General features: G+C 37.7%; 3 protein-coding genes across 6 annotated transcripts in view; 2 read left to right on the plus strand and 1 right to left on the minus strand.

Annotated features, from left to right (window-relative positions):
• The window catches only part of LOC140235313 (rab3 GTPase-activating protein non-catalytic subunit-like), a 35,213-nt gene extending 31,502 nt beyond the window's left edge, over positions 1 to 3,711 (minus strand). Inside the window, exons 1-4 of the mRNA XM_072315341.1 lie at positions 3,502 to 3,711; positions 2,915 to 3,012; positions 1,535 to 1,661; positions 597 to 678 (exon numbers count right to left, since the gene is read on the minus strand). Of these exons, the coding sequence (XP_072171442.1) occupies positions 597 to 678; positions 1,535 to 1,661; positions 2,915 to 3,012; positions 3,502 to 3,604 (410 nt within the window). The 5' untranslated portion in view covers positions 3,605 to 3,711. The remainder of the gene's footprint in view (positions 1 to 596; positions 679 to 1,534; positions 1,662 to 2,914; positions 3,013 to 3,501) is intronic.
• A 1,671-nt stretch (positions 3,712 to 5,382) lies between these two features.
• LOC140229633 (DNA repair protein XRCC3-like) lies at positions 5,383 to 14,096 on the plus strand. Its single transcript, XM_072309881.1, has 6 exons — positions 5,383 to 5,626; positions 6,622 to 6,759; positions 8,346 to 8,561; positions 9,442 to 9,587; positions 12,018 to 12,230; positions 12,876 to 14,096. Exons 1-6 carry the CDS (start codon positions 5,551 to 5,553, stop codon positions 13,164 to 13,166), a joined length of 1,080 nt encoding a protein of 359 aa, XP_072165982.1. The 5' UTR covers positions 5,383 to 5,550; the 3' UTR covers positions 13,167 to 14,096.
• Positions 14,097 to 21,437: 7,341 nt separating this feature from the next.
• LOC140229643 (MAP/microtubule affinity-regulating kinase 3-like) overlaps positions 21,438 to 24,770 on the plus strand; it is a 127,084-nt gene continuing 123,751 nt past the window's right edge. For all 4 annotated transcript variants that reach the window (XM_072309888.1, XM_072309897.1, XM_072309894.1 and 1 more), the window contains exon 1: positions 21,438 to 21,597. The gene's annotated coding sequence lies outside the window, so the exon portion shown is untranslated. The remainder of the gene's footprint in view (positions 21,598 to 24,770) is intronic.

A 24,770-nucleotide genomic window follows, 5' to 3' on the forward strand; every position in this document is an offset into this window, starting at 1 on the left:
ATAAAAAATAATTTAATGGTTTGCAATCCAGCAAATGACAATTACTACCACCGCCACGGAAGGAGGTTAAGCGATCATCGGCGTTGGTTTGCCTGTTTGCAGAATTAAACTCAAAAAGTCGTGAACAGATTTGAATGAACCTTGCAGAAAAGTCAGTAATGACACGAGAAACAGATGATTAAATTTTGATTGTGATCCAGGAATTTTTATGGATTTTTGAAGGCCTTTTGGCATAGAAGGTCAATAAACTAAAGGGTTCACCTGCACGTACTGGAGGTTTACATAAATTATGCGCACTAAAGTGTGTGCTCTGCTCAGGCAAGGCACCGCGCAGCTGGAAGCTGATGACATAAACAAAAGGCTTCTATATTGGGAAATTGCATGCGTGTATGGGTGGAAATGACTTGCTGACTTGGCAGAGATCTGTGCTCTCCAAGTGCCTTTCTATTTGTATCAGTGAGAGGGAGAGTAGGGACAACTGAAAATTGCACTGAAACTCTGGTAGTGGTACACACACTTTTGGTGCAAGCACATTGGAAATTATCTCATTCATGATAAAATAGATATAATACTGAAAGAAAGTCAATTGTAGTTACCCGTCTTCTTGATTAAGAATGTCTCTGTGAATGATGTGGTATTTGCTATCAATTCCATCCTTTTCTTCTGGATCCCATTTCTCTGCCAGCCAAAAATAAAGAGAGAGAGAGAAAAAAAATAAATAAACACTTTCACATACATGTATTCATGATTTTTAGATGGTGATAGATAAAAGTGACATGAAAGAATGCCATGTGATTTGCGTATGAGATGGTCATAAGCAAATAAAGCATCCATATTATCATGTCATTTTGTAAAAACGAGTGAACGATTTCTTATTTCTTGGAGCTGGGGCAATATTGTACATTATCCTATTACTTGGATCCTACGAAAACTCATAAAAAAGTTTTAACAAAAAGATATATGAACAAAATCATTGTTATTTATGGAAGGAACACATCATGGAACATTTTAAGTGTTTAATGTAATGATAAGACAGCCTTGCACACTTTCACGCACACACTTATTCAACCACCTTGGTGCCAATGACAGAGATATATAATGTACTTTGTAAATCACTTTAAAGGCAATCAAATCTCAATATCACAAATGTAAAGGAGAAAAATACCCTTTTGACTTGCAGTTATTCAATATCTCTGTAGCTACAACAAAGTCAAATCAGCAGAAGGGCTTCAGAGTTCTGCTGATCGTAGAAAAAAATAATTTAGATACTGTATGCACCAAATATTTCAGGAATTACGCGAGTCAGCTGCTATTCACAAAATTAAAGACATGCGAAAATAATGTCTCTGATCCCGATAGGAATGTGACGCACACATATACATTTCTCTGTTCAGTACAGTACTCCAGGACTGCGAAATTTACCACTTGCGAAATCGTCGGGAAGTCCCGATTCGCAAAAATTTACACTCGCTAAATATAACTGAGATAATCTGTTAGCATGGCCACAAGGAAAACTCCTGAGGACTGGACTTACGCTGGAGGAACACTGCCTTCTGTTCAAAAGCGATAACCATGAGCTCACTGGTGGGGGAGAGGGCGATGCAGCATTCCTGGAGCCAGGCATCCTGGTCCGGAGGACCGGCATCCGCCTCGCTCTCCTCCTGTTGGCAAACCAATATGGCAACACAGGTTTTAAGTTTGCATGCACGGCTGGCCACTAAATCTAACACATTAAAGGGTAAAATGCTTTTGTGACCAGTGGTCCCCAAAGTTGTAGATGTAACATCTAACATGGAATCATCAACAACAACAAAAACAGCAACTGATGTACGAACACAAAAAGTACACTGTTGAGGTCGATAGCTTCAGGATAGAAGGACATGCACTCAACAAGAGAACTTAGAATGATTGATGTAGATTTGCGCAGAAGCAGCAAAACAGCACAATTTCTTTTCAGCCTTGTCTGCATTGTTTCTTTGCAAATAAAATGAAATAAGAAAACTACAATGTGCTAGTACGTTTACACAGAGCACTCAACTCAAAGACACACTTAAGAATTCAGATATGAATTTCACAGATAAAAAAAAAATGTACAAAGGACACAAAGCTAACAGAAGCTGCCAAGATCAAAACATTACTGAAGGACACATTCAATAGGTGAACACAAAAATTTGCTAGTAGTGCAGTCAGCTGAGTTGCAAATATTATTTTTTTGTGTCTGAAGATCTTGTTTGCCAATCCTAAGAGTCACATTACAGCAGGTATGCAAAAGAATGTAAGTTTTGAGGGGTATGTCCCATACAGAATTAGATCACTTTATTGGGTTCAATTCACACAAATTTCTTACACAATAAACTCACTTTAGTGACATGTGAATAGACGAAACATTTTACACATCTTGAACCAAAATACATACACTCTAATGCACAACTTGTACTCTTCCACACAGATTGGATATCAAATATAAACAAAAATCAATCTTACAAGAAGACATGAATCAAACAAAAACTAAATGAAACACTTCATTCATCTACAAGATCCACCAGCTTCTGTGAATTTCCACTACTCAAGACAACACTGACATCAAAATGATAACAGTGTAAATATCTGATGAATCTTTGAGCAATTTTATCACTTCACACTCTAAATTGTCACAATTACTACAAACTAGATTTTGTACTGCATTTTTTTTTTGTTATTCATTAATTCTTTAGAAATAGGATGAAGCACTTTCACAACATGGGCTCATGCCCACTACTTCTTTAATTCAAACAGGTAATGTCAGCACTAGGGTATATTAAACTTTGCTCTTCCTACGCAAATTTGCTAATATGAACACGTTGATGAATCTTTGTAGAAACTATGCAGGTGAGAAACTTAATGGGAAGCATGCAGGTGATGCACGAACACTCACTTTTTTGAAAGCAACGGCATTTAGGGCTGATTTCACTTTTAGACTCACACTGTTACTCTCCTCTCCAGACCACGCCCAGTCAGCATCCTCCCAACCATCTACTGACATTTTTTTTTTTTTATTAATATGAAACAAAACAACAATAGTTATTCATTTATATGAAAATATGTTTCTTCTGGACATTTTCTTCGCACTAGCTGATGCAAAACAAAAAGCACAACTACAACTGCTTTCAAATTGACAACCATTGATGGAAATTATAGCCATATTGTACAAATGAGTACTCACAACATTGCTGAAGTTTATACATTTCAAATTATTTTACAGGATCCCACTTTCTAAGGGATGAAAAAGTATCTAGTAAAATGATTAATTTGGTCAAAGGGATATTGTGTATTCATGCATGTATTAATCACAAGTCTTGATTTTCAAGCAATTTTTAATTTAGGAGATCTAAAATACTTCTCGCTTGTTTCACACCCCTACATGGCAAACATTGCACAAAGTATAGTGATAATGTATTTGTCATGACTTAAAGGTGCTAAAAGAACTCGTGCCTCAGAACAATACTGGTACTAAGGCATCACCTGTGTCAGTCACGCCTTCATCCTTCTTCCAATTTGGAAAGAGGTATCTCTGGACAGTCCCAATGTCACTGAAAGATCCCACATTGGACAAGACGCATGACATCTCGGCTCCTTATTATGCCTCCAGATTCCGCTCTTGTTCTCGGATCCCTCGGCAATTGCTGTGGACCTGGCCTTTGGCTCAGGAGAGTCTCTTGTAGATGCTGCCACTCTTTGGTGTCATAGAGGGAACCATAGATCTGGCAAGCTGTCTGAAGAGGCCTGCACTACCTGTGAATGAAACAGGGAGGGGTAAAGAGTTCCATACAATGTATGTATATTAATCCACTCAAACTGACCTATTCACTTCACTGTAAGGAAATGGCACATGAAAGAATGAAGATTATTTGGGCAAAATACTATTATAAAGCCCAAGGATATTTCTGAGCTGTTCAAGTTTAAAACACCAACCCTCCAAAAGCTGCTAAGAACAGAATTATACAGAAAAGTTTAATCCCTATCAAAATTCTAATGCAAACTTTAATCTAAGTAATCATCCTCACACCCTTGCCTTGGGTGGTCGGCTCACGATGACTCATTTTCATATGTTTTGGGTTGGTTTTTTTTTTTTTTGCATTAAGTAAATTGTTTGGATCAGGCCATCAAATTTCGAACAAAAACACCATTTTTTGAATGCCCCAATCGTGCAGCTAAAACTAAAAAAATAAATTATAATTTCTTTACGTATACATTTTCTTTCATTTCAGACCCCTCGGCAAAAACAAAACAAAACAAAACAAACAAACAAACTTTCAAATTAGATTTTACTGGCCTGACATGTCACATGAACAGGCCATCCTCACCTAGCCTCAGCATGCATCAATTAAATGACAGAGGGGCTTAGGGGTAGTTATTGTCGATAGGATCGCTAGTAGAACATGTCACAATGCATGATTGAGCCGTCTGTACCACGTTCAGTCAGTGAGTGTAACTGTAGGCGCATGGCGCATATTTTTGTTTTAATTTTCTCAAATACAGCTCAACTCAACTGGAACTCTTACCAAGTCCATCTAACAGTTAAACAGCTGATATTCAGAGTAGTTACACGGTCTTTATCAAATGTACCTACGAATAGATATCTAGATTCTAGGCACCTACTGAGAGAGAAAACAGTAACGTTATGACGAACCGACTTCACTGGAGACAATTTTTCAGGAGATTCTACGACTGACTGTGGCGTGGGTGGTGGTGCAGAGTGTGTGTACTTTTCGACGGACGACACATCGAGCGTCCTGGCTGCTGGCTGGATCATGGACGCGACGACTTTCTCTAGCTGCAAAGTGGTTCCCTGCTGAGGACTGTAGTCGGTAGTAGTAGAGTCTATCCCAAGTTTGACTGTCGTTTGTACTTCGAATCACATCAATTAGTGATGTCCATGCAAACAACAGCGCCGGGACCAAAACAACACGGTCACGGACATTTCTTCCCAACTGAGTGTCCCACCCTAAGCCGTGTGTGTACGTTGTACCATGGCAGATCGGCGGATCGAGCGAGCCAAGCGCTTCGACACGGTTGTGTGCAGAGTGGATGTACGTCGTCGATCGTGTACAGTACATGTATCACTCGATGTACACCAATACGCTCTTTGATACGTACACGTCGCGTCGCACTATTCACTTACTCACTAGACTCCTTGCGTTTACGCAGTGATATTGTGCTCTAAATCTTTCGATAAGGCCCAGGGATTTCATTCGATGACCTGCGATACTCTCGCTCAAGACGTGATATTCCCAGTGTCGATCGTCGAGGAGGCGCGCCATACACGTACACAGTGCGGGAAATTCAACTGAGCTGTTACATGCACTGTGCACTGTACTAGAGCTGTTGTACGTAATGGTATCTGGCTAGATTGAACAGCGTGTTTGTACTCAACCAACCGGCCCCGATAAACGTTACACAAATGCTGCAATGAAAACTCACCGTCGTCAGCTGTCTTTTTTTCCTCAACATGAGTGCTGACAAGTTAAAATCAGCAGGTTATCTCGATGCGATGGAAGGTTGGTTGAATGAATGTACTGTACGGGCAGAAAAGAATTAATGGATGACTTACCAATCAACCCCAGAATATTAGCAGCAGTGAAGAAAGGTAAGCAATTGGAGGAAAGAGTTATTCCTACCCAGCTGATACCGGCTAGACTGCTCTACCTTCCAAACAAAACACAATAAGCTACAGTAAGCATATAAGTACTGTCATGTCAAGACGTTGGACTTGTCTTTTCCAGTTCCACTTACAGCATCCCGTATGAGGAGAATTACAGTAACACAGTGAAATTGTTTAACAGCTAGTAGGTACCCTACTTAACAAATTTTGTGATACAATAAGTTATGATAATGATCCAAGGAACAGATGATTATTCTTTTTGTAGTGATCCAGGAATTTTGATGGATTTTTGAAATTGAAAGATTTTTTATCTCATATTTGCAGACAGGGTCAATGAACTTGGGAGTTCAAGCTGCGCATATTTTAGGTTTGCATATATGCGCACTAACCGTTACAGTGGGCCATGACAAATTTTTCTGTTTGCAAAATAACTTGAGAAGTTGTTAGCATATCTGAATGAAACTTGGAGAAAAAGTTGATAATGACACAATTAAGGAACAGATGATTAACAATAGTAGTGATTGAGAAATTTTTATGGATTTTTGAAGAATTTTTTTTTTTCAGACAGCCTCAGGGTCAATGAACTTTGGAGTTCAAGCTGTGTGTATTTGAAGTTTGCATACACGCACTACAGCGCGTGCTCTGTTCAGGAGAGGTGCTGTGCAGCTGTTTTCTCAAACCCGGTTCAACTGAACCTGGTGTGTTTTCCTAATCACTGCCGAATTTTTCATTGTTAACGTAATGATGCTTGTTAACGTGATGAGTAGAGTCTACAACTCCAATCGTGCTTCTCAAGTGGTAGATCTAGATATTTTTCATCAACAAAGTGCATTGTTTATGTGACATTTCTCTCTTCCCCTCTCTCCTCTTTTCTCTCTTCCCTTCTATTTCTCTCTCTCCCTTTCCCCTAATTCTCTTTCTTTCTATATATTTCTCTCCCCCTTCTATTTCTCTCTATGTTTCTCTTATTTGAATACCAGCAAATATAAGAAGCTTTGAAGCAGTGCTCCATCTCTCTCCCGCTGATCTCTGTCGCTGCACCAAGCTATCATCCAGAGATGTTTCTCTCCTGATAAAAGCAGTGTCTGAAGCAGTGTACAAGTACAAAGGCACGACAGGTAAACAGTGACAGTGGAATCTAATAGCAAGAGGAAAGTACTGTTATTGAGAGAGGCATGTTATCATTCAACTACAAGCATTCTTTTCTATTACAGTATTCATCACATAATCGGGACATGTTGGGAGTAGCAAACACGGCCCCTTTAAGCAGGGTGCCCGATTTCGCGATGAGCACTCACCATACACTAACGGCATACGACATGTACATGTAGTGCACACACACACACACACACACACACATGCATAATGACGTACTGTACATGTACATGAATACACAACCACGCTACCCCTCGCCGGCGCGACCCTCTAGCTCTCCCTGCATTCTCGCAATGATGTAGAGTAATCGCAACCGGGTTCTTCTTCTGTCACCTCTCTTCGAACACAAAATATGTGGATTAAAAGCTAGCACCTTTCTTAAACATTCGTAGAATTCTTGGACACGTAGGGCGTTCCATATAAATACATATCCACAACCATGGGAAATGATTACCCAGAACTGATGTGGGAACGTCAATGAAAAGTCCTTCAATCATTCAATCATCACGGCTTGATTGTTTACTTGCCGCGATCACTGCACTGTACATGTGTTGTCAATATGTAGCGATCTAGCTCGCCATATTATACACATGTACAGAAAAGCGAAGGCGGGCAGCGAGCTGAAATGTACGTGTACACCAGTCCGAAGCTTGCTTTGTAAGTTTGATGTAAACAACAACTGATAGGGAATCTTTGAAATATTGTTGTGGTATTTTGGTAGATTTTTTGTGTAAAATGTCAACAAAATCAAAGATCGCTTGAAGAAAAATTGTCCCGTTTATCAGAGGTCCCCGCCCAATTATCCAGTGAAAATAACGTGCATTGGAAATGTTTCTGGGAAGCGTATGTCATTTAAGCGAGGTTCCCGATTATCAGATGCCCGATTATGCGATGAATACTGTACTTCTTTTTTACTCAATTTAACAAATCACGCACAATCATGAAAGATGCTTAAAAAGAATATACAGTATACATTATATGCCTTCAATTATGTAAACTTAGTGTGTCTATGTCTGCATGTCAGCATGTGGCCATCTGTGGGGGAGGTTGTTCCAAAGGATGGATATTGTTTGAATCCAGGTTTAACCCATTGCAAGTCATAAATTAGTCAGCTTAGAATGATTACGACTTTTGTGCTATATTTTGTTGAGAATGTAGCAGGGCTCTATATTAGTGGTGGCCCAGTTACCTGCTACTAAAAATTACACCAGGCCACCAAATTTCCAATGAGGCTATCTTTTAGTGGCCCATATTGGCACTTCTGATTCAAAATGGATTGTTATGTTTCATTTTTATTATGATATTATATAATATCTGCAGAGATAATATCTCTTGCCAGGAATCGTTCCTGACACACACACATACATACACACACACAAAAAAAACAGCAACAACAAAGAATACCTTTGTCTAGATTTTGAATATGTAGGGGAAAAAAATGTCATGTACATCCGTACTTAGAGCTGTTCTTCACAACTTGGTGCTTATGTTGAGGTTTGCATTTGTCTGTATGTGGAAATTTTTTTCTTTTTCTTTTTTTGCACAACAGCACTTGACATCTACAACCAGACTTTGCAGGAAGAGCACAGGGAACCAACTCATCTTTCCACAGGATGTCCCATCCTGGATGACTTCCTGCAAGGGGGAATCCTAGTGAAAGGTATCACAGAGATAGCGGGTCAGAGTGCAGCTGGAAAGACCCAGCTATGCCTCCAGCTGTGTCTTACAGCCCAGCTTCCAATCCAACATGGAGGGCTTGCTAAAGGTAATCTTTCAGTGAAATATGCTTCTGTACTTACCCTCACAAATGATTAATTTGCACACTAACGGCTGGCTACGGTGAAGTTTCTTCTTTTTTTTTTTCCTTCTTCTTTTTTTTTTTTTTTGTTGTTGTTAGAAGTGCATTTCAAGTTTCCTTTGTTTTGTACTATAACAAAGGACAGATTGTATCGTTACAATAAATTTTAGCTTCAACCAATCTGTTATGTTTGACGAGCTGGCTTTCGCGTACTTCTGTGGACTTTCTCAAGATAGAATGATACTTTACATCTTTTGCTGTGTGGAGCATAGATAGGTGGCAATGTATATCCAGTCTCCCTATTCAAAGCAGGATTGGTCTTCCCAATCCAGATCACTTCTTTGACTTCACTGGCAGAAAGGAGGTTTCAGAATCAATTATGTGGGCATCACCCCTCCCATTGTTATGGCCAGGGTCAATGGCATGCTCAACAATGGCTGAATGGCTGGGGTGATTAAGTCTAAATCACCTTTAGTGTTCTTTGAATCTGTCCTTAGGTGAACTTTCAGTTTCTCCAAGATAAGTCTTATCACAATTACTGCAAGGAATCTTGTAGTTTGCATCCTATATGATTTGTTGTAATGATGTCATATAAGACAGACTATTACCTTCTCGAGTGATTTTTTTTAATGCATTTCAGCACTATTCATCACAGGATACTTAGATAGTAAACAGAATGTGATGAAGGAGTGACTGCAAATACCAGCATGCTGTCCAAAGTCTACTACCATATCTTTTCCCAATTGTACACATAGTCATGTCCCTACCACAAAAAAAAAGTCTGTTACATATGCAACAAACTCATTTATTAGCAAAACATTTACCGTTATGTCATTTTTCTGTGAAGGAGCTGTATATGTATGCACAGAAGATGTGTTCCCCAGCAAGAGACTCCAGCAGCTTATCAGTGCGTTCAACCGGAAGGTGGGACCTGTCCTCGCTTCTCAGCTCGCCCTGGGAGATCACATTTATGTGGAGCATGTTGCAGAGAAGGTCTGTATCCATAATCAGCTAGTAAGGTGCTCTACTGCATTAACCCTAAAAAGACTGGGGGGGGGGCCTAAAAGGCCCCCCCCTCGACATTTCGCGCGATTACTCAGCAACACGCAATGCTCTCGCCGCAATGCTCTATGACTTTTTTCTTTCGAGTTTCCCGCACATTTTGACACCAAATTTGTGACGCCCGGGGGTACGGTTCTGAAGTTACATAACTTTTTGTACATGCACGTGAGACCGAAAATGGCTCAAAAATGTGATTTTGTGTACAAAGTCAATACAAATTGAGTTTTATCACATGGTTCATATAAATATGCTTATTTTTACTCTCAATGGCTAAAATCAATTTGTTTTAGCAGTATTATGCTTCAAAAAGGGTCTGCCACAAATTTTGCTGAAAAAAACAACAAAAACAAAAGGTCGTAAAAACAAAGAAATACATAAGAAATTCATAAAACAATAAAATAAATAAGAAATTAATTTTGATACCGAATTTTTTTTCAAGTGCATTTGCTTAGAATGCCACAAAGAATATCTAGACCAAAAATGAACACTTTTGGAGCTTTATTTACTGATTTAGATCAAAAAGTCTGATTTCTTGCATAAATTAGCATGATTAATCAAAATAAAATAAAAGAAGACTATTTTGGAAAATTTAAATATACGATCTTGTAGATTACATCGCACACTACCATTGTGCAAATTTCCGCGGTGATCGCGCGATCCACGGCCGAGATCTTAAGGGGGGGCCCTTTAGGCCCCCCCCCAGTCTTTCGAGCTACCAAAATAGCCCAGTCTTTTTAGGGTTAAATGTCTGTTATGTACACAACAAACTCATTTGTCAGGGAAACATCTATCGGTATATCATTTTTATATGCCATACCGATAACTGGTAGATTATGATTATGTGATCACATCCATTTTGTAAGGTATCATCTGCTCTTTGCATAGCAAGCTGAACGTTGCTCTAATCAGAAGCCTTTATATTGAAGCTCTTGTGTATTCCAAAAGCGTAGCACTACATCTACAGGTTTGAATTATATGTTATTGCAAATATTGCTTTTCTTACATCATCAGTAGGATGAGTGAATACCAAAGTAATTTTTGCCCTGCGTATTTAGTCAACGACTGAACAAGAAACAAATAAAGCGTCAACATAAAACTTAAGCTCACATGATATTCCCTGCCAGCAACCCTTTGCTGCTAAGCTGATGAGACTGATATTTAGGTTTGCTTCATCTTATCTTGCAGGCAATTTTGTTTGTGTTTTCAGATGAACAAAGTGCATTGTAGTTCAAGTACAGTGCACTCCTGTTATAGCAAAACTCTTGCTACAACTAAGTAAAAATTCAGGCCCCAAAATCATTGTCTATGTATCTCGGCTATAACAAAATTTCGAAATGACAAAGGAAAACTGCTAGTTCCAAGGACTTTGTTATAACAAGAGTCACCTGTAATAGATTTACAGACACTGTTAATGCCAAACACTGAACTTTTGTTGCCCTATGCAAGAGTGTTTGTTGGTCGATAGCAATGGGCAATGCATTGTCAGATCCTCTTTCCATCATTTCTAATGCTGACTAGACAATCAACTGCTTGTAATTCAAAGGCAATTTAAAAGCTGGTGTTGACTATTGTGTATGATTCTTTTTTTGAATGGGATGTTAATTGTGTCTATTTCACATCCCATGAAAGAGAGTGTCTTGTCTATTCAAGATTCAAGTCAGATTTAATTCTGAAATGTTACATAAGTCAAGCAAGCACTTAATGGTCTGAAGTATTTCAAAAATAATGGATGCATGTAGCTCTTTAATTATACAGCATTTTTGTCCATTGCTATTCATCCACTTCCAGAGAGAGCCCATCAAAAGAACCAATTACTGTAAATGTCACTATTTCCACGCAAGTAAATTTTTACGCTGAGCAGCTCAAAAATGTATTCTTGAATTCATGCTGTGCAATTGCCGACCAATTCAAAATGTGCAGAGAAAACTGTTAAGATATTTCTTTAAGGGTTTAACTTTTAGAATTTGCACTAATCAAGGTAGCACGAAATGCGTGAAAATTACTGTACTGCAAAAATTTCCATGTCTACAGTAATTGCCCTGAAACACAGTGTCTTCAGTTGGGGGAAGTTTTGATTGCAAATACATCTCGCATTACGTCCATTGAAGAATGTGCAGCGCACCACTGCCTTATGATGATTCAGGGCACTCCCGTTTTAACGAACAGGGTTATAACAAAATTCCATTTACAACGAAGTAAAAAATTCAGGCCGCAACATTACCCGCTCTTTGTTTGTTATTGTTTATTTGTTCGGTTATAACGAAATTTTGATATAACGAAAGAAAACTGCTGGTCCCGAAGGACTTCGTTATAACGGGAGTCCACTGTATTTCTGTTCTGTCCACTTTCCCTCAAACCCAGGATCAGTTATGGCACTGCCTTGAGAAGCGGCTCCCCCTTCTGCTGTCCAGGGGCATGGTTAAGTTGGCAGTGGTGGATTCTCTCGCCGCCATATTCAGGAGCGAGTTTGAGCTGCGAGACACGGTGAAGCGGGCGCGAGAACTGCAGCGTGTCGGTGCCCATCTCCACAGGCTGAGTTGCCAATTTAATGCTGCCATCGTGTGCGTGAACCAGGCAAGGCTCTACATATCACTTACTGCTGCAATACGTCTTGTTCATTGTAGCCAATCACCTGGATTCACAAATCCTATGAAAATGTTAATGGTGGTATTGTAAATTATTTTTTTTTTTTAATGGTAAACTTTAAAGGCACATAAAACAAAGAAAAACATTGTTCATAAATGTAGATATTTCTAATATTTTTTATTTTTTTGCAATCTTTCAGTTTTTTTTTTATTTTGATACATTTCTAATGCATACTTGCCAACTAATAAGATTCTATCAGATTCAGTAAGATTTTTTGCATTAAAAATAGCAAAATAAGATTTTCTGTCAGAGAAATCAGATTTTAAAGAAATATTTAGATATACCTTTCATGTGTATTTTCTGAAGATTTGACTGAAAGTAAGATTTTTAACTCCAGTTTGCATATAAAATAAGATTTTTGCAATCCACAAGTAAGATATTTCATCTTGAAGTGTTGGCAGGTATGCTAATGTTTCATGCCAACTCATCACATGTTCCATGGAAATCGATGGTGATGATATTGATGCAAAACAATAAAAAACATGAAAACTCTTTTATCAAACTTTTATCTTTTCTCTGAAACAGTGGTATCCACAACTTTTTTACTTCAAGCAAATTCCTCCTCCCCTCTAGGTCACAGCAAACATGAAGTCATCACTGGATCCCAGGGAGTCAGAGATGATGCCCGCCCTCGGACTGACGTGGTCAAACGTTGTCAAAGTTCGCCTCATGCTCAGCCGAACACCGTACAGGCTCCCACCGTCGGTGCTGAAGGACACCAAGAAGTCGGACGGAGGAGATGGGGTGCACCACGCGGAGGCGGACATTCCCGTCAGGCAGATGGAGATACTCTTTGCCCCTCACCTCCCTAAGGACGTCTGCCACTACATCGTTGACGGGGACGGAGTGAAAGGACTCCAGTAGCCTCGTCCTCCATTGATGGTTGAACAATTTGTCGACTATGATGCAGACTCGAACCCCAATCTTCTTGTAAACTGGAGATTCCCTTTGCCTGAGATTCCCTTTGCCTTAGATCCCCTAGCAAACTGAGGACTCTGATTACAGGAATATGCACACAATACTATCTGCACTTACATGATTCTAAAGCATGATGTCCCTTGAGGCCGGGTCCAGGGCCTACTTTGGGACCCTGGAAGCTCTAGGGTTATAGATGCTCTGTGGTGCTGCCTTATTTTTGAACATGCATGACAAAACTAAAGTTGGGCTGGAGAAAGCTGAATTCTAAACTGGAGAAAATACATCTTAAGCAGGAAACAGACAGCTAGAGCAAAAGAAATTCAAGCTCAAGTGGGAGAATGGAAGATTTTGAGAAATTGGCCGCAAAGTTGGAGGTCTCCTGCCAAAAGTGGCAGAGGTGAAGTTTGTCAGCAGACATTCCATTGCTTGAACAGAGGACGATAAATTTGTTTGTACTGTTTTATCATCGATGCACATGAAACTTCAGTCCAGTGAATGAGAAAGGCTGTGTGTGCATGTGTGTGAATTGGACACAGCAACAACTCTACTTATTCTGAGAACTGTAAATCTGGCCTGAGACAACTCAACTTGTTCTAAGAACTGTAAATCTGGCCTATCTTGTAGTGGTAGTAATTACCCTGGAATGAAAATAGGCCCAAATGCCTTTTTGAGTGATATACTGTTAGAATGGCTCTTGTGTTTTTCTTTGTTCACCCATCCACAAATGAATATGCAGAGTACAGGTAAAGAAAGACACCTTGATCTTTTTTATGTCTCATTTTGTTGTATTGATATTTGATAAGAACCATTTTAAATTGCTAACAAAGTGATATTATATAAATAATCTGCCTCAAAAATAAAGTTTCATACCATGTAGAGGTTGGCTCTGATTTTTTACTGTTTTAAGTAAGATTAAACAACTGAACTATAAAAGCAATGGGATTCTAAAGTTTCAAATGCATTAACCACCTTGTGACAGTAGTTGCAGCTACACACACACACACACACACACACACATACAAAAGCTTTTACCATTCTGTTTCATTTTAACTCTATTCAAGTAAACTTGAGTACGGATTGGCTTTTGATTGTGTAAAATGCTTATTGGTGTGCGTGTGTGTTTGTATGCTAATGCCTTTGTGTACTCATTCAATTTCATAGTGTACACTGATTATATCATCCTAGAAAGTTCTTGTTTTCTCGTCCTACCTCCTTCTGCTTTTATTTTATTGTTTCTGGGGTTGGCATTGGGGAGAGAAGGGAGGGGTTTACATACAACTGTTTACCTGTATTATGATACAGCTGTTCATCACTCATGGAGTCAGTGTGCCAAAGGAAGTGGCACTCATTTAGTACCATCAGTGGTCCTTGTTGTTTCTTAAAACAAATTTACTGCTTGACAAACATGCAATATGAGCAATCATGCATCATATCAAAAAAGCATGAATAATACCTATGAACATATAAACGTACAGTGTACATGTAAATGAGTACTAACAAACACTTGCACACAAACAAACACACATCTAGACAGATACATGTAGATAAATGGAGGTGTGTGTGTGTGTACACTGATGTGTGTGTGTATATATATATATATACAGTTAACAACAAAATTATTCATACCCCTTGGAAATTTTTAGTTTTGAGCAGATTTCTTACAAATGAAGGATGGAGTGATGGTGATTGGGTGTTAACTCTTTACTCTTATTTGTCCTCTATAAATTGACATTAATTCCAGTTTCACCTTATTTGCATAACAATAGAAATGTTGAGATATTTAGATTTGGGCCTTTACAGAATTATTCATACCTTTATGAACACACTGTCAATGTCATTGATTTTTTTCAGAGGACTGACACGGAAGTGTTCTTGTGTTTGGTCACTGAGTTTGTATAGGTCTCCACCAATGCATTTGTTGTTCTTTCTGCCAAGAGGACCTCCATTAGCTTAAGATTTTAGAGTGTCCATGGCAACATATGATATCTAGTTCCCAACTCAGATTAAAGATTGCTTCAAGAATGTAGAATTTAATTATACATTGGAGTACATTTGCTGCAAATTCCCCATATTTTGCAACTGGGTTAGGCCAAGTGACTCTGAACTGGCTGTTCTCCTTGAAGACATTGCTGTAATGACATCCTTGTGGAAGTCTTCTTCCAATAGCCTGACTCTATTATCCTTGAGATTGTTCAGTATAGCTTTGATTGTGATCTTTGGGATGGCATTGTTCCAATGTTGCCATAAGAAGCTCTACCCTTGAGCTCCAGACACATCCCAAGAGATTCGTCACAATGTGAAACTGTCCATTCTTGAAACAGTAGTTGATATTGAAACTACAGACACTTCTGACAAAGAGTATTCACATTCCTTTCTCATTGAACAGGCTAATTGGTTAGCAGTAGTACACTGCATCTCCCAGCAAAGAAGAAAGACCTTTAAAGACATGTCTGTAGTGATATGAGGTGGTCAAGAGTCACGAACGTCTTAAACAGCATACATCCAATGTGTGCGTTTTGTTCAGTACAGAGCAGAATTCTTCAAGGTGTGTCTGGACGTCAAATTTTTCACCTTATTTGCCATGGAGAGATTGCCTATGAGTGACAATGACCTGAATATCACATCAGAGACATCCCAAGTACATCTTGGGCAGGAATAGATCCAACTTATACTGAGACAAACTTCTTGAAGCATATCACTGTCCAGGATTCCATGGACAATAACAAGAAAAGAGCCTCTCCTCCTCCAGAGACAAAAATATTCTGGTACGGTATTTACAAGTAATGGTCTTGGGACATTGCTGTTGATGTTTTGGGGTAGACAAATTATTTCCAAGGTATTGAACGAATATCTAATATGCATTGTAGCTATAGAGATCACATGTCGGCATGGACACTCTGAAACCTCAAGTTACTGGAATACTGGAGGTCCCCTTAGACAGAACGTGGACCAATGTCTTTTGATGATCTGCACAAACCCAATGGCAAAGCAAATGGACTCTTCAAAGTTGCACTAATGAATAAATCAATGACTATGACAGTGATTTCATAAGGGTATGAATAATTCTGTAAAAGCCCAAATTCAAATATCTCAACATTTCTATCGTTACACAAATGTGGTGAAACTGGAATTAATGTCAATTAGTAGAGGACAACTAAAAGTATAAAGTTAACATCCAATCACCATCACTCCATCCTTCACTTGTAAGAAATCTGCTCAAAACTAATAATTTCTCAGGGGTATGAATAATTTTGTTGTTGATTGTATATCTATGTACATTATATACATATATATACATACATATATATATATATATAGATAGATAGATAGATAGATAGATAGATAGATAGATAGATAGATAGATAGATTGATTGATAGATAGATAGATAATTGAGAAAATGAAGACGGTAGATGACTCACGATGCCCGCTGGTGGTAGAAGCTTTCGACCTCTGGTCTTCGTCAGCTTTATTGTCTGTTTACACAAAATGGAATAGCGGTTTTGAGTAGAACAAACCATATGGAGTAATGAATATAACACACTGAGTATAATTTCAGCATGAGCCAACGACTTCAGAACATACTTGGCAACATATTTAGCAATTACAAAACATTCCACAATATATTACTGTAAGTAAATATATAATGATATAAAAATCATAATTACAGGCCAAAAGTAGAGAGTAACATCAGGCCTCAACTTGATTTCTTCCATGTATACAAATATGAATCCTGTACCCTTAGAATACCACTGACTTATACTGCAGATGGCTGCCTCAGGAGGTTTGTGTGCTGTTGTTTATGTTTATTAAAGTTTGACAGCATATGTAATATATCATGTATGTGGGTATCAGTTTTTCTCTTTGTTTAATGAGGAATGAAACCCAAATATCATTTTGTAGATAGAGTGAATGCAGAGATATCAATAGAATACATCGGTGAAGTTTGAGGAAAATCAGAGAATCCATTCAAAAGTTATGAATTTTTTAATTTTCAGTACCATCATTACTGATAAAATGACTACAATTTGTGATGTTGCAGTAGGACAATGGCATAAAGAATTAAGGGAATTCAAACAAAATACCTGTTTTCAGAACTGTAGAATGAAAGTAGAATTTTTCCATGTTACTTAAAAATTACTGAAAGAAATTTATCTCAATACTTACTGAACTTTAAGATACCATGGAACGAAGTGGGTCACAAGGATTATATCCCCCACATTAATCAGAGTTATTTTGCCTTTCTTTGTCAGATGACTGGTGAATTACATTAGTACTGTTCTGTATGTGCCTCTGACTCCTACAACTTACATGTAAAACACAAACACAAAAAAAATATTATTATTATATGCCATATAAATTAATTATTATTATAAGTTTTCTAATTATATCTACCATAATGAAGGAGCACTTGACTTAGCTCTTTCAGCAGGCACAGTAACAATGTTACCCTTGACAAATATTAGTGGAAGGAATGTGTACTTTTCATTTTAAAAAAATAAACTGATTTTTTTAATGATATTTTCTTTATAACATCCTACTATGACATCACAAACTGTTGCAGTCTTCTTATTTGGCAGACAGTGGTGGTACAGAAATCTTAAAGATTCATAACTTTTGAATGAATGATCAACATTTTCCTCAAACATTACTGATGTGTTCTAGTAATACATGTATATCTGCATTTACTCTATTCACGTATATATTTGGAGTTCATTCCCCTTGAACAACTTATCACAGTACACATGATCTTTGATCGATGACATATATCTGAGTCAGTCAAACAATTGAGTTATGTATTTATAGATTGCTAGGGATGAAGACTAATAAAGTATAAAAGTTTTTCATGAGAATGAAACCAGGGGCCTGTTTCATAAAACATGTTATTAGTGACAACTGCCACATTTCTATGACAAATTTGCTCTCAGCCAATCAGATGCAAGGATTTCAGTAGCTTGTCACATCTATGACAACTTGTCACTGATGACATGTTTATGAAACGGGCCCCTGGTTGGCATAGTATGTGTATCAATACATGTTAAAACAAAAATGTAAGTAATTGGTCGAAATGGTTTGAATTGCACAAAGATGAAAATGTATCAATATGCAAGCACATGTATACACATGTATGGGTTTATACAGGGCTCGACACTAACGTGGCCCGGTGGCCCACAGCCACCAAAAATGAAAGTCGGGCCACAAAATTTCAAAAAAGGGCAAATTTGGTGGCCCGCCTCGGGCCACCAAAATTTTTTGAAAAGTAGGGGTCTATGTCAATAAATTCATAACTTTTTGTGCCGGAAATGCATAAATGCATGCAGTGAGTGTGTAACTCATAAAAAACAAAAACAAAAAAAACAAAAAAAAACAGGACTTTTACTGTTTGTTATTGATTTTTTTTTTTTCGGGTCACCACATTTTTCTCTCGGGCCACCAAAAATTTGAAATTGATGATTTTGGTGGCCCCATTGGTGGCCCCATATATATATATATATATATATATATATATATATATATATGAATATGGAAGTTCTACGTCGGTGTGTACAGTAATAAATAGATATCAAGAGTAAAGACAGTTGTATAAACACCGCAGGAGCCAAAAAATTGGACTGACGTTTCAGTCAAAGACCTTTATTAAAGTAAGTCTGAACATAAACAATTTGATGCAAGAAACTAAGAAGACACATAAGTTGCCAAGATACAAATAATGATAACAAAAGGCTGGCTGGACACATGATATAAGCGCTAGGGAATGACGCCACAAAAGATAGAAAGAATAGATGTGCAATTTAAGTGCGAATGTTATTATGACGCAAGAAAACCTAGGCGCATATCAAAGTAAGCGCGTGACACAATGAAACAAAGTATGGATTGATGACTGAAATAAAATAAATAAATAGACAAAACAAAAAACAAAATGTATGGCGTCACAAAAGAAAACAGAAAAAAGAAAGGTCCAAAATGAGAAGCATAAGATAAGCAAAAAGCACATCTAGAAGACATCATAAAAAGAAAGTGACGCAAAGTAGTAAAGGAAAAAAAAGGAGCAAGGAAAGAAAAAGGGGAGAAAATAAAGTTCCAGATAATACAAGAGACGTGAGATGCGCGCGCATACATACACAAACAAGAATAATAATAACTAAAAAAAGTATATAAGAATAATAAAATAATGATTAAGTCCTGAGTAAGTCATATATATATATATATATATATATTTATATATATATTACAGATTTGTGTATAGTTTAAAGAGACACTTGTGAGGTCATAACATAATCACCTAGTAATATTTCCATATATGCATGCTGTTGTTGTTTTTTGTGTATTTTTTTTACTGCTATTGTTTCATGAAACCTTAAAATTTGGTAACATTTTCATTTCAGGTCTGATTATGATTGTGAAAGTTTTATCATTCTGTTTCATTTTCATAGCCATTTTCAGCATAGTTCAAATGAAATAACACCAGCTAGTATCTTTCTAATACAATGATATTGGCTGAATATGAACCACTAAAGCAAGAGAGATTAAAAAAATGAAATTGCATAATTATTAGTATGAGTGCTTTTCATGTATCTTGTTTTCAAAGTCATATTCAGCATTGTTTGAATTTTTTATTAAAGGGGATGGCTAGTAACTGATCAGTGGGCATGTGTTCCAATCCTTGTGGGATTCATTTAAGAGTACATTATATGTCTATTGTTATGTGAGAATTATTTGCTTCAGGATGGTCTCATATTCAAGTAATGTGCAGTTTAATGTTTCCAGGTTAGCATACCTGTACAGTGACGGGGCGATTGTTAACAGGCTGTTAATGATTGTCCCATCACTGTACAGATGCTAACCTGGAAACATTGAACTACACATTACTTGAATATGAGACCATTCTGAAGCAAATAATTTTCACATAACAATAGACATATAATGTACTCTTAAATGAATCCCACAAGGATTGGAACAATCATTCCCCAGCATTTACACTGATTCCCACTGATCAGTTACTAGCCATCCCCTTTAAATGACACAAAACAAAACATGTAGCAATACATATATTTTGTTTGCAATGATATTGCCTAAATTACCACTGTTCAAAGCAAGAGATATGAAAACAATGCAATTGCATATTAAAGTATATGAGAGGTTTGCACATATCATTCATACAAGATTATTATTCAAATTTTAATAGATATGACATTCATATCAGAATTTTTCTAGAAAACCAGTGTGTCATTCTTGTAAGAAGGATGTCATCAGACATCAAGAGAATTTCGCACACAACACACAGCTTCTATAAATCATGTATAATAACAACAACAAAAAACATACTTTGAATTTCTACATCTAAATCTTTATGTCTCAATAAATATCTCAAACCCTAGGTTTAATCCAGCATATGAAAAATCAAAATAATGAATACTGCAATTTTAAGGAGAACAATGGTAAGGCAAGATTTGGGTGCAATTTCCTTTACAGTGATTAAACATGAACTCAGTCTTGTCCATTTGGTATGTCATTTATGCGTCTGATACGATATACACCATTATTTTGATTACTTACATTGTTATGCACAGTTGGGTGAAACTGTGCAATATGAATTTACAGTGATATGATTATTGCCATATTTTCATTATTATCTATTATTACTTTTTGTTATTATTGTTATCATTGACAATATAATGATTAGACTTATAGATACAATGATGATGATAATGATGATGGTGATGATGATTGTTATTGTTATTATTATTATTATCATCATTTACATTATCATTATCATTATTATTTACTAGTTATCAACTTGGGCAGTGAGTAACCCACCAGCAGACAACTGAAGTATACAACCAAGTAAAGATATAGGCCCTAATTGTGATGAATGCATTCCTTAGGAAAAAAAAAAAGACACTTAATTTCAGTGACCCCCCCCCCCCCCACACACACACACACACACGCACACGCACCCTCTCCTGATTTCGTCCAGCGATGTTTGTTCACCACACATAGGAAATGACCACAGAACACATTGCCTAAAATGTGATCAACCCCATCTACAGCCAACTTGTCAACATTTCCACCCGTGTGACCTCATCCTTCGTCGACCGCAAAAGTCGAACTGGTGCGACGCGTTCGGATCGTGTTCGGATCGTGTTCGGATCCTGCTTCGGAAATTGAAACTCGTCCGGAAATAGCCGAAATAACTGGCTCAACGATCAGCCATCTTTTCTCAAACAGTGACAGATCATGAAGGTGGGCGAGACTTTAGAACCGATTCTGGACTAATTCAGGACATGTACCACCAGAAGACCCGGTTTGACAGCAGCAAAGATTCGTCATAGCTGTTTAGGCGAAATCTTAGGGATAGATTCGCTTGCCAAGACCCCTGTAAGTAGCTTCATATTGAACCTGCAATATGGGTGTTGGTGCATACATAGCCTGTATTAGAAGCGCTTACATTATATTCGTGTTACTTGTACACAGTTAGCCAGTCACTGCACTGCCTGAGTAGTGTTGGCTTCGCCTCCGGTACTGTGATACTGTACAGTAGTAGTGCACTCGGTGTGCCTGTGCGCCTGCCTTACTTTGCCCGACAGTCGCCCATGGAGTCATGGACATGCATGGATCGTGTAGCTAGGAACTTCGGCTCTCAGCTGCACAATCCAAATCCGACTGTTCATATGTGACTTGTGTCTAATGAAGATTTGATTAGACTTATTTTTCTTGATCAGCATCAATTGATGATTGTGGTGCACAGTGCATTGTGTGTAGAAAAAGGATTTGATTTGTGTCTAGGACCTGCTAAGTAGTGCTGGTGCTATAATTTATGTCCAATGTCAAATTGTTCAGTGCCTGATTTGGTGTATGGGTGCAGGTGTAAACTAGTGTAGGGTCTACTTGATTACTGTAAAAGTGGAAATTTTTGTGCATTTCGCGCAACCAGAAACTAACGTAAAAATAAATGTATGTTGTGTCTTGATTCCGCGGAATTAAAAACATGCGAAACTCTTCTTACCTGGCCAAGCGCGAAAAATTAGGCGCGTGAAAATATCCACTTTTACAGTACTAGATTCTACATATTAAATGTCTAACGTTAACTGGTTAGGGCTAGGTCAGACAATGTGTCATTCATAGGTAGACTTTCTAAAGACAGACAGTGTAGCAAAAGTAGTTAGACTAAGGCAAGGTTGATCTACGTTTACTGTAAAGGCACAGCCACAGGAGTTTTCTTCTGCAGTTTTATTTTAAAAAAAAAGATCTTTTAGAGGTGTGTAGAATCTAGCTAGAACTCTACTGTCTCAGATTTCTTGACGTTCTCTTATTTTATGTCATTGTTAAAGATAAGAACTATAGATTCTACATCCTTGCAATTGAAATTCATCATGTTGACCATAATTCTACAGTTTTTAAAGTGTTTGTCATGTCATTGAAAAGGAAAAATATTCAAGCTCTTTACCGTTGGACTACTTTACCCGAGATTCTGGAAGAATGCTGGAGTGTTGTCACAGCAGTCTGGCTTCCAGTTTTTCCTCTTGTGGTTTAGTCTTGTCCTTTCTATTCCTTTCCTTTCTTTTATTTCCTGTCTCTTTGTCTGGCTCTCTTCTGTGCTCTCAGCATTTTCGTCTATGTGGAGCTAAAACGTTGGTTTGCCCATGCTCACTCCAGTCTGGTCTTGAAAGTAATCACTGAAGGGCCATTGACAAGTAAAGATGCGCAATCTGTCACACGCACTTACACGTATGCAGAAGAAATTAGCATAGACCATGGTTTAAACTTAAACCACCTTTGTGAATTCGGGCCATCGGGTTAGAGTTTGACGCCACCCCACCTGGCCATGACACAGCCAACTTAAGACGTCCACAAAATTTAGATTTGAATTCAGAGGCTTAAAGAGGTTAAAATTTGTGTTCAGATTCATCTTTAGGTATGTCATTGTTAATAGCAGACATCACATCAGCATGATATTAAATAGTATTCATTCTAATTACCTAGGTTTTCTGATCACACATAACATTCAAACCTCTGGTATCTCACATTGATCCTGTGAGTGATTGTGTAGAGACATCACATGTGTCTAGCTTGCTTCGCTGCTACCCAATGTTGTGACAGTAATCATTTTTTTTTCCATGATGAAGGAAACCTCTTGACATTGTCTTTACATCATAAGTGTGTGTGTGTGTGTGTGTGTGTGTGTTTATGTTTAGGCAAGTTTGAATTTGAGATCATATTCAGCTGAACTAGAAATTCCTGTGATCATCCCAATCCTAATTTCTTACAAAATATTTGGGAGTACAAGTGTATTGTCTAAAAGTTGAAGAACTTTCTTGCAGACCTCTGCTCCATATATATGGTACCTCTTTACTTTTAAAAACCAGTCATCTTCAGCCATGTCCAGGTGTAAATAGACACAGTCCCATACATGGTAGTTCAATAATGCACTTTTGTTAATCTATTAAGTAATGCTGTATTATTTGTTTTACATATGAAATGGTAGTGGACTCGGTACTATCGTGACATTTGTTTATCATCACGACTCCTCTCAGATCATAGAGACATTTGATAAGGTCAATTCCTGTACATTTTATTGAGAAAAATGATTTATTTGTATGATATTCCCTCAAAATAGATCAGAACATGCAAACTACCAAGTACAACATGGTATTCCTGCGACCTTTCAGCAATTGTTATGATTCCTCTGATTTTTGTGCACCATATGAAATTACGTTTGCTGGCATTCAAATTATAATCAGTCAGAAATCAATTGCTTTTATTTTTCAGTACCAGTAGCAGTGCATACATAACAAGAAATTGTTATGTTTTAGATGATTGCACATATTCTCAAGATAATGCAAGACTACTAGGGCTAAATATAGCACAGGTGGACAATTACACTCTACAGCATGTACTTCAAAATCTAGGACTGAACATCGAGCATTATGAATTCTAATTCAGGATGCTGCTGTAAACACACTTACCTGATTGCCCTGGGCAATTAAGACTCACTGCTGGCCAAGTGAAACAGTTGAGCACCTGCCCTCCACAGTATGGGTACCATGTCTCGGTGCCTGTTGGCAAGCAGGAATTTTTTTTTTTTAAACCAATTTTTTTAATGCATTGTATTTTTTTTTTTTTTTTTTAGCATGACTGATGACATAATGACTGCTGTGTAAGAGCTGTTTGTAAATGGTCAGTGATTGAAAGGAAACATTTTAGGATGAAAAAACCCATTTTTTAATCAAATGTCTCTGTTGGCCATCAGGTATTTAATAATAACAACAAGTACAACAAAAATTGTTTCAAGAATCAAATCTCAGTCACTTTTTATTCAGACTATGTGGATGCGACTTCTGAATGCATGAATGGAGACGCAGTCTTGTTGAGTTGTGCTCCGTCCTGGCAGTGTCTGCCAGTTGTGGTTTTTGTGTCTACAGCTAGACATCTTGACACAGACTGCGCTGACTGCGTAGGCAGTGAGCCTGGGCAATGGCTTACATGGCTTCAGTGGTTACCTTGAACTTTTCAGTGAGACCAGTTAGTACGTGTTGTTTTTGTGGTAGACC

Source organism: Diadema setosum, chromosome 1, assembly GCF_964275005.1.
Source record: "Diadema setosum chromosome 1, eeDiaSeto1, whole genome shotgun sequence".
In the NCBI taxonomy this organism is placed as follows: Eukaryota; Metazoa; Echinodermata; class Echinoidea; order Diadematoida; family Diadematidae; genus Diadema; species Diadema setosum.